This window comes from Siniperca chuatsi, linkage group LG13, assembly GCF_020085105.1.
Source record: "Siniperca chuatsi isolate FFG_IHB_CAS linkage group LG13, ASM2008510v1, whole genome shotgun sequence".
NCBI lineage: Eukaryota > Metazoa > Chordata > Actinopteri > Centrarchiformes > Sinipercidae > Siniperca > Siniperca chuatsi.
In genome coordinates this window covers 11,889,358-11,906,855 of record NC_058054.1, presented here as the reverse complement: position 1 = coordinate 11,906,855, position 17,498 = coordinate 11,889,358, and the positions used below count along the sequence as shown (strand labels likewise).

General features: G+C 38.5%; 2 protein-coding genes across 2 annotated transcripts in view; one reads left to right on the top strand and one right to left on the bottom strand.

Moving 5' to 3' along the window:
* pth1r (parathyroid hormone 1 receptor) overlaps window positions 1-4,024 on the bottom strand; it is a 61,880-nt gene extending 57,856 nt beyond the window's left edge. The window contains exon 1 of the mRNA XM_044220187.1: window positions 4,006-4,024. Coding sequence (XP_044076122.1) covers window positions 4,006-4,008 — 3 coding nt within the window. The 5' untranslated portion in view covers window positions 4,009-4,024. The remainder of the gene's footprint in view (window positions 1-4,005) is intronic.
* A 2,035-nt stretch (window positions 4,025-6,059) lies between these two features.
* myl13 (myosin, light chain 13) lies at window positions 6,060-9,407 on the top strand. Its single transcript, XM_044220205.1, has 5 exons — window positions 6,060-6,250; window positions 7,943-7,970; window positions 8,398-8,547; window positions 8,777-8,950; window positions 9,050-9,407. Exons 1-5 carry the CDS (start codon window positions 6,143-6,145, stop codon window positions 9,154-9,156), a joined length of 567 nt encoding a protein of 188 aa, XP_044076140.1. The 5' UTR covers window positions 6,060-6,142; the 3' UTR covers window positions 9,157-9,407.
* The last annotated feature ends 8,091 nt before the right edge of the window (window positions 9,408-17,498 follow it).

Here is a 17,498-nt window from a genome sequence, read left to right as displayed (position 1 = left end):
TTTCACACACACACACCAACGGCACAGCCCTTGGGAGCAATTTGGGGTTCACTGTCTTGCCCAAGGACACTTCAACATGTGGGCTGGGGGAAGCCAGGATCGGACAGTCGATCTTCCGATTGGTGGACGACCCACTCTACCACCAAGCCATGGCCGCCCATTGTCCATTTAGTAGCTGCTCTGGAGCTTTCGAGCTTTAGAAGTCCTTAAATGACTAAGAAATTCAAATTGAATGCTTCAGAACAGCTTCTAAATGGAGATTTTTTTGTCAACTACTGTTTCCAAGGTCAAGAATGAACTTTCAACAACAGAATGCTCTTTTAAAATCAATTTTTCTTTTTAATGTAGAAACTTGCATCAAAAGAACATTATGTTAGATTTAACTAGGTTTGGCTGGTAAACAAATATGATTTGGACAGAGAAGAGCAGGTCAATTAACTGATCAGTAATAAACAGCAGCAGTGGGGTTGAGGCTGTGCCAAGAGGGTTGTTTGTGAGTTTAATGTTGTCTCTGCACTGTGCAGAGATCACAACCCAGTATGCAATTTCAGAAAATACAAGCGCTTGTCACAGTGATTTGGCGGTCAGCACTGTCGCTTCGCAGCAAGGGCGTTCTGGTGTGTGGTGGTCACTGTGTGCTGGCGAGATACCGCTCTGCTGAGTCAAATTCAGAGACTGAAATTACCCCATGAGGATCAATACACATACCTCAATAAATCTTTTCTTTCTTCTCACTGACTAATGAAAGTAAGACAGCAGTACAGTAGGGGACAGAGTAGATACTGACAGATAACACAGAGAACAGGGGGAATTGGATTTTAATCCAGTGAACATGATGTGTCATCTATCTAATGTGAGGACACTTTCTTACAAGGTTATCTTGGAAATGTCAGAATGATTCAGTGATGCTGCTCAGCAGGGCTCAGCATCCAAAACTCCAAATTACCCCATTGTTTTTGTGTGTAAACTCATGTTAAATGAGTTAAAAAAAAAACGTGGAAAAGTTGAGATGAGGAAAACCAAAGGAGAAATCTATTAAATGGGGAATTCATAAAGAAGGTTCACTTTTTAGTAATTGTATTCTGTCCCAGCTGGTTACCCTGTGACCAAAGGAGGGTGCTGTGGCTCAGCTGTTGGTGTTTGACAGCACAGATGTTGACAACTTAAAACTTAGTCCCGTAGACTGACATCCTGCCCCTGAATAAATAATACTTCCTTCTAATTACCTTTCAGAGTGTGATCTTTGATGCATGAACTTTCTGGTTGTGAACATTGAGGAAGCATGTTGATGTTAGAGGTGTTTAATTGATTGTGAAAGAATGGAACCAAGAAGAGTTCAAACGTCAATAAATTGTATGCTGTCTCTTTGCGACACACACTCTCGCAGGGTGAGAGGAACAGCATAAATGTTTGTTTATTAAGGATAAAATTGATTTAAAAAATGTTTCAACGGAAATCCTGCTGAGTCCCCAGAAAACGGTGTTTATTTTATCTTTACTAAATAAGAATTTCTGCCAAACAACATGGAAACAGTCTATGTTGGAGTGAAGCCTGTTCGGACTGGCACTGTTACCACTTCTGCACACTAAACTGGATACCACATCAGGTCCTAGTTGACAAGGGACAGTATAATTACATGCTCACGCACTTCACTGACTGCCTTGTGGATTTGATAATGAACACGTCACATCTACCAGGAGCCCAGCTGGTGTATTAGCCACCTTATCATTAGATTAAAGAGGTAATTCAGAGCCATAGGGGAGTTTCTGCCTGTTAATGCTACAGAGCACAGCATACACTTAGTATTGCAGTATATGAATTTGTTGTATAGAGCAGACAAAAAGCCTATATTTTAATAGTGATCAGCTGAGAAACACAAAATGCTGAGTTTAAATATCCATAACTCAAAACTTTTAATTGTGTGTGAATGTACTGTATATCACTTATGGTTTATGAGTAATTAGACAAAAACATTGCAAGATATATTTCTTATGTGGAATTGGTATTCAACTGATGAATGCTAATTTATCATTTGGCATTTTAACTACATCTATGATTTATGCTCACATAGTGTGACAGTTGATTAACCAAGCTATATATATATATATATATATATATATATTAATTTAATCTCCAATTAAAGAATCACAAGCATCTGATTTTACAAACATTACAACAAAGCAAAAACCTTTAGTTATCCCACATAAAAAATGTACATTTTCAATAAGATGTGGCAATAAATGAATAATGCAAGCACTGGAGTTGAAGCAAAGTTCAGCATTAAGATTTGTCAAAATTATTGGCTGAACGATTTAACAGTCTTGTCAAAGTTTTCCTCTCAGGGGGGCCACTACACTTGATTTCAGAGTGTTTCCCCTTTTTATCATCCACCTCCTCCATCTGAAAATAGGGTTCTCTTCACACTTGGCCACTATTACATCTCAAACAACAGGGTGAGATATGTTACCTCAGAATCGAACTGCATGCCACTGACACTTAACGTCTGCTTTTTGTGTCTTTCAGCCTCAGATTCCCTCTTGATAAATAACATTGTTTTAGTGACACATCTGAATTGCACAACCACTTTTTTCGTGTTAATTATATAACAGCCATGCTTTTATCCTATTAAAGCACCGCAAAGCAAAGGCTACAGCTGCACTGAAGGTCATCTGATGGGTCCAAGTAACAATTGGCATTGTACACAGATTGGAGCCTTTCCATGTACATACCAGCCAGACAACAGACTAACTCCAAAATAGCACAGGTCTTGGATGTTTTAAGAGCTTGACTCAATACAGTTGGTCATGTCATGAATTGTTGCTGAAGCCTGTCAATTAAAGTCACCTGGTGGGACCTAAATGTGGATTTGGTGCTGTGCTTTGCAGGGCTGGATCCATTTATACTCTGACATATAGTTTCCATCTGTATCACTATGTAGAGGTTAGCTCTAGCCAAACACTGACAACTGTTGTCATGTGCTGTTTGAAAATAATGAGGAACAAACTGCAGCCAAGACTTATTTCTGCAGCACGCACTAATCTGTTGATTATTTTATGCTCCGATGTCCCATCTCTTTTATGGCAGGCAAGGCCACAGTGAGTGCAAGGAAGAGAAGCAGAGCGAGCCTAATTATTTTTCTCTTATAGCATTTAAAAAGGATGAGATCCCTCTTGATCTTATATTATGGTTTAGAATCTTGACAGGCATCAATTAACAATATCAACACGCAATGACATATCAAAATACTCTCTCTGTCTGCAATGATCAAAACAATCCATTCAAATCCTTTTTACAAGTTGTTACTGACAAGTCATGCTAATGTGAGCTACCATCTTTGCCCTAGCCCATATTGTCTGGCATCATCCCAGAGAGTGTTAATTTAATCCTCCAGTTAGCTTGTTAATGTTGTAGTTTGCCAAGCAGGAGGAACAGGAGTTGGACCCAAATGCAGACAACAGCGGCCGAGCAGGTGCAGTTCAAAGATTTAATGACAAAATAACAAGGCTTACACGGGTTACCAGACAGGCAGAAATGCAAACAAAGACACGAAGCAAAACTATCAGACACATGACGGGAAAAGAGCATGTCAAAATAAAACAGGAAAAACTATACATAAACCCTCAAACCATGACCGTTGAGATATGGGTTTGATTGAAGTGGATAGATTTTGTTTTAATCATGCATGACAACTAGGTTATCATCACCACACTGTAACGATCCTGTTTAAGCTCCCACAATATTGTTGGTTTTTGCAACCTGTCGTCGCAGAGCAAAGGGGATCTCACAGCTCATTCAATATCCATATTGACTTAAAAGTCTTTGCTTTTCATTATGAACAGGAAATCTGAAAACTAATTTATTTCCTCTGAAAAAGCCAGGGTTTAAGGTTTAAAAGCAAATGGACAGACATAAGAAGAATGTAGGTGGTGCAGCATTGCAAGCCCGACAAATGATGAAAGCCACACTTTGGATGCATTGCCCGACAATGGATTTGCCAATACTCACCATTTGCCACTATTGACTTGATCGGTTGCCTCTTTTGTCACATGAGATGGGTGGGAGCCCAAGCCCAGAGCAGCTGTCGAGTAACATCTGTCAGAGCAAAGACAAAGGGATGTTAGGAAGTCTGTGCAATTATAGATAATCAATCTGTGGAAGGGAAAAAAATATTTATTAGGCACATTGATACAAGATGAAAAATTCTAAATATTATATATATATATATTATATTTGTTTAAAAACAAGTGCAAGAATGAATTGTATCACTGAACAATCCTTTAACAATGCAAAGTCAGACACTGTTGTAGGAGAATTGATTTACTTTTTTTTTTAGCTTTCACTCATTTATTTATGGATGGGTCATATTTCATTCTCCATATGTCAATAGATATGAAATCAAAAGATTACAACACCTGCACACAAATCAAAATGTCCTTTTGAATCCATACTACACCTACCTTCCCTTTAACTACAGTAAACAATAATTTATTGAGTCATACAAACCACTTTTAGTCTTGAAGGTCTATAAGCCGTCTGTAAGCCGACTCAGTCCTAATAATTATGATTATTATGTATGACTTCAGTCTTACCTGCTGTCATGAAATTTAAATGAGCTGTTCTACTGTGACCCGAAGAAATACCACAATGTTTAAGAGATTAAGCACATCATCCTTGGTAACGTTGGTATTTTTTAGTAAAACTTCCAAATTTCTTAACAAAACACATTGCAAGTACAGTATCGTCCTAAGCACTTAAAATGCTAGGAGTAATTATTAATAATTACTAAATATTAAGTTAAATTTTATTTGAGAAGCTCAGCCTCATACAGAAGCAGTTGATGCAGACAACACACATAAGTACACACAAACAAGGAAAAACACAAAAGCAAAAGCTAAAGTAAACAAAAATGCAGTGAAATATTTTTAAAAGAAGGTAGTGTAGGTGCAAACCCCAAAACACCTGGATGGCTGTTCCATACTCTGAGCATAAACACCAAATGCTTCCTGTGACCAGTGATATATATTGGGTTGATAGACTGGAAGCATGCTAGATACATTGTTTTTCATAGTGTGCTTATAATTTGTATAGGTAGATACACAGGTTACAGTGTGGATGCAGTGTAACAAATGTTACTGGAAAGAAATGGTTATTTAGAGGGTCTTTGAATGAACATCTTAACCAGAAATCAAAGCAACTATCGTTCTAATATGAATGACCTTTGGAGGCTGCCCCACTTTTAATTAATTTGCAAATTAGTCAAATGTTCATTTGAGTTATTTACACTCATATGATCTTTATTTCAAAACAATGTGAACGCCAAAAACATCACCCTGGCTGCCACTCTGTCTACAAAACTGTCTCCGTTCAAGTGTGAATGGCAGCTTCACAAAGTGGCACTTAGTGTCATCCCAGATTACTTTCTTGACTTCTATGTTCTTGAGAGAGGCTTGTTCACATACAACTACACTCGAAAAGTCAGAGATCAGACAGATACAACATTCTGTCAACATCCTATTTTGGGGAGGATTTGAGTTTAATGCTCTGCAAATCCCTCTGATCAGACCAGATAAATGGTCATCATAAAGGCTTGTCCTGGCACATCATGTGCACAGGGAATAATACTGTCTCATTGGTTGCAATTTTGAATAATAATCAAGAATAATTGTGGGGAATTGCAGTTCATCATACAGCATTGTGGCCTTGTAATTTAAACAACTTCATCCCCCTCTTGTCCAGCAATCATCATTTGAGTCATCCCCTCCTCACTAATAACCGCCACACTTCACTGAACAAGGTCAACAGTCCAAGATCAGGGAGGTTACACAAGGTCTCACTGATGGTGTTGATGGAAATAGCCTCGATAGCAGAACCAGGCCTGGATTTCAGCTAATAGTGTTGCATCATCCATATCCTGATGATGTGGACACACACACAGACACACCAACCTTTGTCTTAAATAGAAACACCAAGGCATATCCTTTTATAGTCCTGCCCCCCCATTGTTGGCAGTGTGGTTTGGTATGGAAGGGGGGTGGAGATGAAACCTGCGGACAGTGGATAAAGGGACCTACCCTCTACCCGCAGTGTGCTGGATCCCCTGTTGTGTCAGTCTTCCCATTTGCCTTTCTGAGAGCTTCTTGCAATGGCCCCTAAAAAGAAGGAAGAGCCGAAACCTGCTGCAGTAGCGGCCCCCAAACCCCCAGAGCCCGAGCGCCCCAAGACCCCGGAGTTTGACCCCGCATCAGTGACGGTAAATCAAAACAAATATACCAATATTAAGCAACGTAGAGAAACCGTAGATCGAGACAGATTAGAGTGTTTTAATATTTTAAATGACTGATAACTCACACTGGAAATTAAGATTCTTGCATTTAAATTATTAGCATAGTAACATTTCTATTTATCTTAGTTAGATTATTACTAATAAGGAGATTTCATAGAAATATTCAATGTTAGGAGCCAAGCTGGTGTTTAAAAAGAGCATCAGAGACCTCATGTGACCTAAACTTGGCAGTGCAGCACTGTACCATATGAATGGGTTGTGGTTATGCTGGCAATTTGTATAATATTTAAAAAAAAAAAAAAGTTATTTCAGGTCTTTATTAAACTTCAAACATTCATAACAAATTGCATTATACAGTTAAAGAAGCTGTGACTTCTTGTCAGAGAGAGGTTCAGAGGCAAACTAGCTTATACCAGAGAAAGATCTTCTGCTGACTTGACCCCTTCTCAATGAATAAATGTTTTCCTGGTTGAGGAAGCCGCCCTGTTACAATGGAGCATGGTTAAAGCCACAAAATATGATTTTCATTATGTCTGAATAGCAGACCACCTGCACCATTCCTCTGAGGGCAAAAGGGTGGAAAAACTGGCAGGAAGAAAAATATAAATAATTATAGCCATTGCCAGCCATCTTTAAAAACATGCTCAGATAAGTGTTTGGATAATATTTTTACAAAGCTTCATGGAGGGGCTGGGGTTTGTAGACAGACATCAGACAGAAACTGTGGGCACTATCTGACGGGAGCCCAAAATATACATGAGTATAAATAGTCAACATTTGTCATGGATCAGAACAATTAGTTATTTTTAGAGCACCACATTAAACTGCCGTGCAATGTGAGTGTAAAACTGAATAGTTATGCAGACAGTAGTTTAACATTGATCTCTTTCTCTGGTATAGAACACTAAAATACTGTATTGTACAATTGATTTGACCCTACAACTCTACATCCCTTTGATATTTACTTTAAAAAAAAAAGTGTTGGTCTTGTAACGCTTCTTTCATTCTGCAAAGTATTCATAAAAAGTGAAAATTCAACAAGGTCCCCATTAAAGTTTTGAACCACCTTCATGTTTCACTCAAGTGGTTGATGAATTAGCAGCACGTTCTAAATTAGTACATCTCACTAAACTTATATCAATAAATTTATTCATTAACTTATTCAATAAATTTTAAAAAAATGTGCAGGACCTCCTTTAACTTTTTCTTAATCTTCGGCTCATGCATTTGCAAGTATACAACACAATCATTAGGTTGTGAATTCCTGACCCTGTTGAGATTGTGTTTTACGTCCTGGTGGTGTTTATAGTTACCAAAGATAATTTGCCACATATGGCATCTAAAAATAAACTCAAATGAAGCTGGCAGCAGCAGACAGTATAGATACTGTAAGAAGAGGGTGTTGGACCCAAGGTCACTGATAAACAATGCGCTATGATCAGAACAGATGGAAACTGTAACTAGATCTGTTGGAATGTCATAATAAAAAAAGGTGGAGTTAAGGTCAGGGGTCATGCTTAACAGTTTGTCCTCTAGTTTTTTTTTGTTTGTTTTATTAATTTCCATTAGAGTCAATCCCATTCCCTTGACTTGTGAACTCTTCTACTTCCTGAATGATCAGCAGCACCTAACCACCTTGTTTGCTTTGTCTCTTTTCAGCTGGAATTCACCCCTGAGCAAATTGAGGGTAAGGTGTAGGTGGTTGTTACAGTTGTCATTTGTGTTGCATGGACTGACAGCTATTAGAGGGAATTAATGGGTCGTATGATCATGCTCTCCATTAGTGTGTGCGAAATGTTCAGCAACAGTTGATGATACAGCGGTTGACGGATTTGTTAATATGTTTAAGTAAACACATCCATCTAACTCAGTCCCTGTGAAAGGCGATGAAAGCATGTGTCAGTCAAAGTAGAGTGGAACAACTTAAGGTTTGACTTTTTATTTATTTATTTATTTTTTTAAGCAATTTAGGATTTTTTTTTAAACTGAGGGATGCCATTATACGTCATTACTGAGCATGCATCTTCAAGGTCTTCAAGTTTCTGCATGCACTCTCTGATCACAATGAACTGAATGGAAATCAAAAAAGGAATAACCTATTTCTTTTTGTTCAGACTTCAAAGATGCTTTCCAGCTGCTTGACAGGACACCAACCAATGAGATGAAAATCACTTACGCCCAGTGTGGTGACCTGATTAGGGCTTTGGGCCAGAATCCTACCAATGTAGAGATCATGCATGTCCTTGGAAAGCCCAAGCCTGAAGGTGGGTTGTATGCATAATATGCAATATTCTGAGTGATTCCCCTGTTGTCTAGGTGCACAGTCACATTGGTGTTAATACTCTGCATTGAATCTGGTTTTAAGGCAGTGTCTGTCTAATACAGAGAAAGGCTCAAATTAAAAAAGGTCAACATCTGTCATGACTGAAGCCTGTACCGTTTATTTTCTTTGGCAAAAAAAAAAAAAAGCATTTAATTAATAATTTTCCACAGACATGCAGACCAAGATGCTTGACTTTGACCAGTTTCTGCCCATACACCAACACATTTGCAAGGCCAAGGAGTGTGGAACATATGAGGATTTTGTGGAGGGTCTAAGGGTATTTGACAAGGAGGGGAATGGCACAGTCATGGGAGCTGAGCTCAGGCACGTTCTGGCAACACTGGGTGAGTTGAACAGTCTTACTGCAAACTGATTTTATAAAGCAGTCATAAGGATACATACTGAGTTGACAGTTCTCCTGGTTTCTTCCTTACGGACCACAGGTGAGAAGCTGAGGGAGGATGAAGTGGAGCAGCTAATGCAAAACCAAGAGGATGCTAATGGATGCATTAATTATGAAGCTTTTGTAAAACACATTATGGCATCTTAAGGGTACCTCATTGTCATTCTGGTGCTACATTGCTCTGTTATGAAATCAATGCATTTGTTTCTCCTTCACTTGAAAACCAAGATCCTAAGTTCTTGAACACATAAGATTTGTTTCTGTAAATCCCATTATTTCCATGCATCTCAGACTGATCTATAACTCTATATTTCACCTTGTTTTTCTAAGACCAAATGCATTGATGCTGTGTGCACATTACCCCTGTTCATCATGGTAAATAAATACATTCATGTTGATGGTTCTCTTTTTCAAAATGAAGCTCCTTAGCTGTGGTTTATATCCGCCACAAGAGATAGTTTGCAATGTGAGATGGTTCTGATCTGATCTACTCCATTGTATACACTTTGTTACTAGAAGCTGATGTCTGGCACACAGTCACTACTGAATTCATTAGAAAACAACTTTTCCATCATGGCCCTCAGTGCTGACAGTGTGCAGAAATCAGGTGTACAACAGACATTTGTTTTACACCACCAGAACCCCCAAACAAATTAGGCAAAATAAAAGGGTTAGAGCACAGGGTATATTAAAAGATCAAATTCAAAGGGGGAAACAAGGAAAGAAAGAAAACAGACAAATGATTCTCTTTGATTCTTTTAGACAGTTATCAGGACAGAAGTGAATTGCAGTTAACATTTTTAAATTTAAGACTGTAGTTATCGCTAGGTGTACCTAAAACTATTTAAAGTATACAGATATTAGCTTAAACTTTATATTGCTCTATTCCATTTTACTAAAAGAAAACACAAGTGACATATGTAGACGTGAAGAATGTCAGCCTAAAGGAAATAGGGAAAGGACCCAAACGCAGACAGCACAGGTAGACAGGTGCAGTCAATGATTTAATACGGCTTACTGGCAGGTCCACCAGGTTTGCAGGCAGGGCAGGAGGTAGGTAGACAGGAAGCAAGATGGCAACAGGCAAGCAGCTAATAGTCCAAACAACAGGAACCAAAACAGCAGCCGCCAACATAGCACTTGAGACAACTGACAAAGAACAGAGGCATCACCGAGACTACGTACACAGGTTAGGGCAGGATAACTAGACACAGGTGAACTTAATTAGGGCGGGGCAAACAATCCAAACTGGCGGAAAAAGCAAACAAAGACAAGCAAAAATACCAGACACATGAGGAAAGGACAATATTTCAAAATAAAACAGGAAATAACCAAACACAGACTTTCAAACCATGACATATACAAATTTCATCTGAAAGAAATTTGTAGTAGTAATTCCCCTTTTTAGCCAGCAGGGTGAGCTGTTGCCCAGATCATTCTAATTACAGGGATTCAGTGAACACTGGGGGAAAAACCAACAACATGTCATTTGCTGAATGAATAAAGAATCATAAAAGCTTGATTCAGGCTTTTGACTTCTTCAATACAGATTCAAAGCTCCAGTCCTGTTTTCAGCACACAAATGAGAGCATATAAATCTCTAAGATTCACCTGTCACAACCCATCCATCCCATTGGTGCCACAAAATTGAATGTCATTTAAATTTCCATTAGATCCAACCAATATCACAGTTACATTCACATTGCTGATGAATCGACATTTTTCGACACTTAGAGACTAAGACTCTAATTAACATGGGGACTGTCCTCTCTCCCTTCCTCTTCACCATCTACACCACAGATTTCAGCTACCACACAGAGTCCTGCCACCTTCAGAAGTTTTCTGATGACTCTGCTGTGGTGGGATGTATCAGCTGTGGTGATGAGTCTGAGTACAGGGCTGTGGTGGGGAACTTTGTCTCATGGTGTGAGCAGAACCATCTGCAGTTTAAGAAGCTGATTGTGGATCTACGGAGGGCCAAGGCACCAGTGACCCGGTTTCCATCCAGAGGGTCAGTGTGGACATTGTAGAGGATTACAAATACCTGGGAGTACACTTGGATAACAAACTGGACTGGACCAAGAACACTCAAGCGGTTTACAGGAAGGGCCAGAGCCGCCTCTATTTTCTGAGGAGGCTGAGGTCCTTCAACATCTGTCTGTCCTTCGGACAATGCTGAGGAATGTTTTATGAGTCTGTGGTGGCTAGTCCTATCCTGTATGCTGTTGCATGCTGGGGCAGCAGGTTGAAGGTAGCGGACGCCAACAGACTCAACAAACTGATCAGTAAGGCCAGTGACATTGTGGGGGTGGAGCTGGACTCTGGCGGTGGTGCCAGAGAGGAGGATGCTGGCCAAACTACCTGCCATCTTGGACAGTGTCTCCCACCCGCTCCATGATGTGCTGGTCAAACAAAGGAGTACCTTCAGTGGAAGACTCATCCCACCAAAAAGCACCACAGAGCGCCACAGGAAGTCATTCCTGCCTGTGGCCATCAAACCCTTTAACTCCTCCCTCTAAGTGTCAGTCTGTATGACCCTAAGTCACTAAACTGGACATTGATCATTAACATCTCTGCAATACTTGAATAATTGTGCAATATTCTGTGTACTACTCTTCCGTGCAATATTTAGTTTTCCCATGTTAGTCTGTGCAATATGTAGTTTTCCCATGTTAGTTTTTCCTGTTTATTGACATTGATATTATATACCTCCATTACTGCTGTGCAATATCTTAATAATCTCAATAAGCTGCACTTCCACTGCTTATTACCTAATACTTATTTTATTACATTGTATTATTATACTGTATTATCATCATCAACCGGTAAACCCACTTGGTACTTCACAGTTATTTCATCTTATACTTATACCCACCTGGTACTTAATTATTTATTATAATATTATATATAAAAATGTATTTTCTGACCTGTTTTTATAGTGTTTCATAGTGTATTATATTTTTTGCTAGTACTTTCTCCTGTGTGCACTGACGTAAAGGCGAGCTGCTTTAAAGAGTTTCCCTTCGGGGATCAATAAAGTATTTCTGATTCTGATTCTGATTCTGAACATAAAAAGCAAAGCTTTTTCCCTCAAAAAAGCAAAACACACATTCACTTTCTTCTGGTTTTTGTTGTTAAATAACCCCTCTTTCCTTCTCTCTTTCTTTCAAATCCACATTTCCAGTTAAAGAGAAACAACACAACCTTCTCACAGAATTTAATATGATTAACTTTGTGCTATTACACTGCTGCTTGAACTTTTTGGTGTTTACAGTAGTTTGTTGTTTTATGCTAGCTTACTACTTAGCTCATGGTGGTTTGCTAACTGCTATGTTGTTTAAAGGGCTGCTTTGCATCATGAAATGTTAGTTTCTTTGCTATAGGCTAGCCTGGTGGCTACCTGCATCATCAATGAATATCTGTGTTTTCATGCTGACTATAACTCCAATTGTTTTGCTAGAGGCTTAAGACAGCCCCTTAAATTTTCACCTTTTATTCCCCCTCAATAGCTTCTCAATAGCTTTAAGTAGAAAAAATGCTTTAGTAAATAAATAAATATTAAATATTAAATATTAGCCTGTTTCAACTCTTCGTTGAAGCCACAGGTTATGATGTTCACACTCTAAAAACACAATGTAAACACAAGTTTTTTAATCTGCACCATTTCTTCAAATTAAAATATTCTAGATGTCTTGTGCTTTATTTTATACACCCCAAAGTTCAGAAGAGAGTAACATTGGCGCTAAAGGTTTGTGGGTTTGAACAATTTTTGGCTGCACAGCATGAGCTTGAACTAGCCCACAGGTTTGTTGGGGGATAAACTCATTTGGAAACAAATCCACCCAAACTATTTTAATTTGAACATTAATATGATCTTCACATTCACTACAAATAGCTTTATCAAGTGCCTCTCCTTCTCTGGTCTGCTGACCTTCATCACACCACATAATCTTTGTCAGTCAGCTCTCCTCTTCCAGCCTGAGCATCAGGCTATATATTTAGCAATTATTTGTGCACAGCCAATTTTCCACTGGACCTCTAGGATGGCACCAGTTTATGGTTGCTGGGATATTTCGACTCAACTGCACAGCCTGAGTAGGCTAATTCAGTGAACCGGCTGTATCATAATGGACTCATTTCCTTAATGTGATTCCAAGTAAAGAGCAATGCTATTTTTGTTAAAGTGCACTGTAATCGTACTCAACCTCAAAAACCCATCCTTATAGGGGAATGTAATGCTGAAATAAAATATTCTCATTTGAAATTCTTTGGTTTGATTAATTAGATAGATAGGCTATATTCAGCATTTACTACATGCATTTTATTAGCCAGAGATTTGATCTACAGTATTTTATTCTATTGGTATTCCTCTGTGTAAAAAATGTTTTACATGTTGAACATTGTAATCTTGGTCTCTGTCGCGGCGTGCATTTGCATTTAAAAGCTACAAACCACACATTTGAAGACAGCGAGGTGAAGATTCTTAGTAGAGAGAAGAGTTGGTTTGAACGGGGTGTCAAGGAAGCCATTTTTGTGAAGAAAGAGAACCCCTCTTTGAACAGAAATGGTGGTCTGAGATTTAATCTGCCCAAAATCTATCAGAGTGTATTATCACCTTGGTCACGCCTATCACATGCTAATCAGGCACTTAACAGTGATGAAGTAGATGCAGCCAGAGAACAATAGGCCTGATTACTGATCACTGGGCCATCTTGAAACTATTAGGTCAGTTTCAGGTGAAACTAGCTATTAACAGATACTCAGGCAGATTCCCTCCTGAGGGCAGGGTTTATGTAACTCAGATTAGCTTAAATTTCCAGTTCCCGTCCAATTTTTTCACAATTGAGAATGACTTCCGGATGGGAGCCGAAACGTCTTGATTCTGAAAACAGTGTCCAGATGACTACGACTGAAACCTTTTCTACGATAGAACACTCCTGGACGAATGAGGGACTACACCGTCTTACACTCTGATAGACTTTGGGCAGATTAAATCTCAGACCACCATTTCTGTTCAAAGAGGGGTTCTCTTTCATCACAAAAATGGCTTCCTTGACGCCCCGTTCAAACCAACTCTTCTCTCTACTAAGAATCTTCACCTCGCTGTCTTGTAGCTTTTAAATGCTACAAACTACAAGCTACAAACCACACATTTGAAGACAGCGAGGTGAAGATTCTTAGTAGAGAGAAGAGTTGGTTTGAACGGGGTGTCAAGGAAGCCATTTTTGTGAAGAAAGAGAACCCCTCTTTGAACAGAAATGGTGGTCTGAGATTTAATCTGCCCAAAGTCTATCACAATCAGGCACTTAACAGTGATGAAGTAGATGCAGCCAGAGAACAATAGGCCTGATTACTGATCACTGGGCCATCTTGAAACTATTAGGTCAGTTTCAGGTGAAACTAGCTATTAACAGATACTCAGGCAGATTCCTTCCTGAGGGCAGGGTTTATGCAACTCAGATTAGCTTAAATTTCCAGTTCCCGTCCAATTTTTTCACAATTGAGAATGACTTCCGGATGGGAGCCGAAACGTCTTGATTCTGAAAACAGTGTCCAGATGACTACGACTGAAACCTTTTCTACGACCTAACCAAGTAGTTCTTTTTGCCTTAACCTAACCAAACTGCGACAGTTTCACAATGTTAACCACCTAACGTATACTTGCAGCTCATTCTGACCTTACAGCCTGACCTCAACTGCCACCGGTAGGGCTGCTAATTGAGTAAACACTCCTGTGCATTACTCAACCAAAAAAGAGGTACGCCACCTATTTTGTATTGCTCTTCCTTAAAGTTGACTTTTGGATCCTACATTTTCCATAATTCAACCAATAATATCTCTTTATGAAATTTAATATATCCTTGTCCCCAGATTATAACGCAGGCAGGGTTTTAGCTACCATTGAGGGCACTGAGCTCATGTCCATTTTGGGGCAATCTTTACGTTTTAGCAACTGTAGAGGAGATTACATTACATTATAAACAATATACGTACATTTGACTGCTTTTAAACCAACGAAATAAATCAATCAATAAAAGATTCACTGTTTACCAACTTGAATTGTATTCCTTGAAGTGTGTCAAAGGTTTTGACACAACATTTAGTGAATGAGCAAATAAAATATGAAAAATCCAAAATAATTAATTAAAACATTTTCTAGACTTCTCTTTTGGTGTCTGGTCAGAATTTTGTGGGGTTGGAATAGAGACCATTGGGGGTACTTGGACTCAAGACCTCAATATTTCTTTGATCCTTTCTAAGATTATTTGTCAGACTTGACAAAGCTCCTCAGCAGGAACAGAAGACATTATAGAGCTGTTTTAACAGGCTGACCAGTACTCCTAATGACAAATAAACTGACCTTTATGTGTAAAATCGACAGGGTGCTTTTTTAAAGGATGCCACTTAGGATAAATCTTCTGTATTCATTAAGAGATCATCCATTCTAAAAGCAGTAATTCATTAAGTGATTAGAAACATTGCCTAAGCAACCTTAACTTAGTTGTGTTTTTTTGTTTTCAAATAGATGCATAGTGTTATGGGAAACACCTAATCATAGCATTATAAATGATGAAGCATTGTTAAGACTGTAGTGGCAGCCTCAGGCTGTCATGCCAGTCATTTTTTTCTAGCTGAGGTAATGAGTGAAATGCAGTTTAATATAGTGACAAAGGAGCTCGGGGAAACAATCCACAATGAAGTGCAGATGTACTGCTCGCCTCTGGCATTGGTACACTCCACAACATCACATTCACTGTCCGTCTTTCATACTGTTGTCAACAATCAAAAGCATTAATTGACACAACAAGCCTTTATTAGGCTGCATCCGAGTCTCAGGTAATTGTTTGGGGATGTATAACTCATGGAGTCCCGAGGGTTCTGGGCACAGGCAATAGTTTCTGCTCCACTTCACTCCAGCCCAGCCTTAGAATGTATGAAACTCTACATTCTACATTCATATTTCATACCAGGCACTCGCTCAGGGCATTTTCACTCCATCACTGAAAACTATATTTACAAGTAAGACAATTACATGCCACTGTGCCAGTAAAGCCGCAGTAGTGTACTCTATCATAAGAATAATAATTTGAGTCATTACAAGACCGCTGCATTTATTTCATATGATGCTTGGAGATAGGGGGATAAATAGCAAATGAATCAACTAAACAGATGCCATTAGTGCAATCTGCAGCTAATGTCATATTGCCCAGTGTAACTGAATAGACATAATGCATCATATACTCTGTCAACACAGATCACTGTTGTTTACAGCCTCCCTATGAGACCTTTAACATGAAAAGCCAAACAGTAAAAATAAGAGCATAATTTTAATTCAAATCAGTATTTCTCCTTTCACATGTGCATGTACAAATGTATATCAGTGACACAATGATACATCATTTACAGAGACAATAGCTTCCTTTTCACAAAAAAAATGCATTTCCTTTTGTTTGTAAGGCAACATGGGTGGTTCAACAAATAGTTTTCCATAGAATCATGTACAGTAATAAGTTAATAAATCTGACATCACATTTCATACACAGAATACATTTTATCATGTAAAATAAATGGCATACAAAATGAAGTCAACAAGATTCGGTCTACAAAGTGCAGTGGCAACAATAGAAATATGTGGACAATAAAAATTCTGGATGCTGGTAAACATGGTTTGTCTCTTTGGTGAGTTTGAATAAATGATGTGTTTTCTTATTTCTGTATGAAAATATTTCACAAGTATTAGGTAAGGTTCTTTTTATGTTTACATAACATGACAAGGTCATGGAAGGGTGTGCACTATTACAGCTGCACAAGTTGTGATGCTGGAAACAGAAATTTATGTAAATGTTACAATAAAATGTTTACATGAAAATCACTTTGGATGATCAACATTTGATATAACGGCTAATGCCAGTCCAGTCGAGCAGCAACAAAAAACTAAAATGTCTTCTGTAATGTAACAAAACATTATAAAATACAAGTATGAAATGTACATTTTACAACAAGGAGTGATGAAATATTTTATGTTCTATTCAACACCCTCAAACAAATTTGATCACAGAAATTCTGTATATTTTCTTTTATTTATAGAGCCAGTGGATTTTAATCCAAGTATCAAAACGTATTAGAAATATAAATAAACAAATAAATAAATACAAACCAAACTATAACAAGAAATTGTTCACTTTAGGAAATATGTGTATTTGCTTTCTTGCTGAGAGCTAGATGAGAAGATCATGTCACGACTGTCAGTTAAACATTAAACTACAGCCTGCAGCCTGATAGCTCAGCTTAGCATGAACTTATCAGCACCTCTAAAGTTCACTTATTAACATGTTACTTATTGTTTGTTTAATCCATACAAAAACCGAAGTGTAAAAACAACAATTTGCGTCTTTATGGGGGTTTTGTGCAGGACTATTTCTTGGCTGGGAGCAGTGACTTCCTTGTTGTCTCCATGAGGTTGCCAGGCAACCAGCGGATACTCCTTT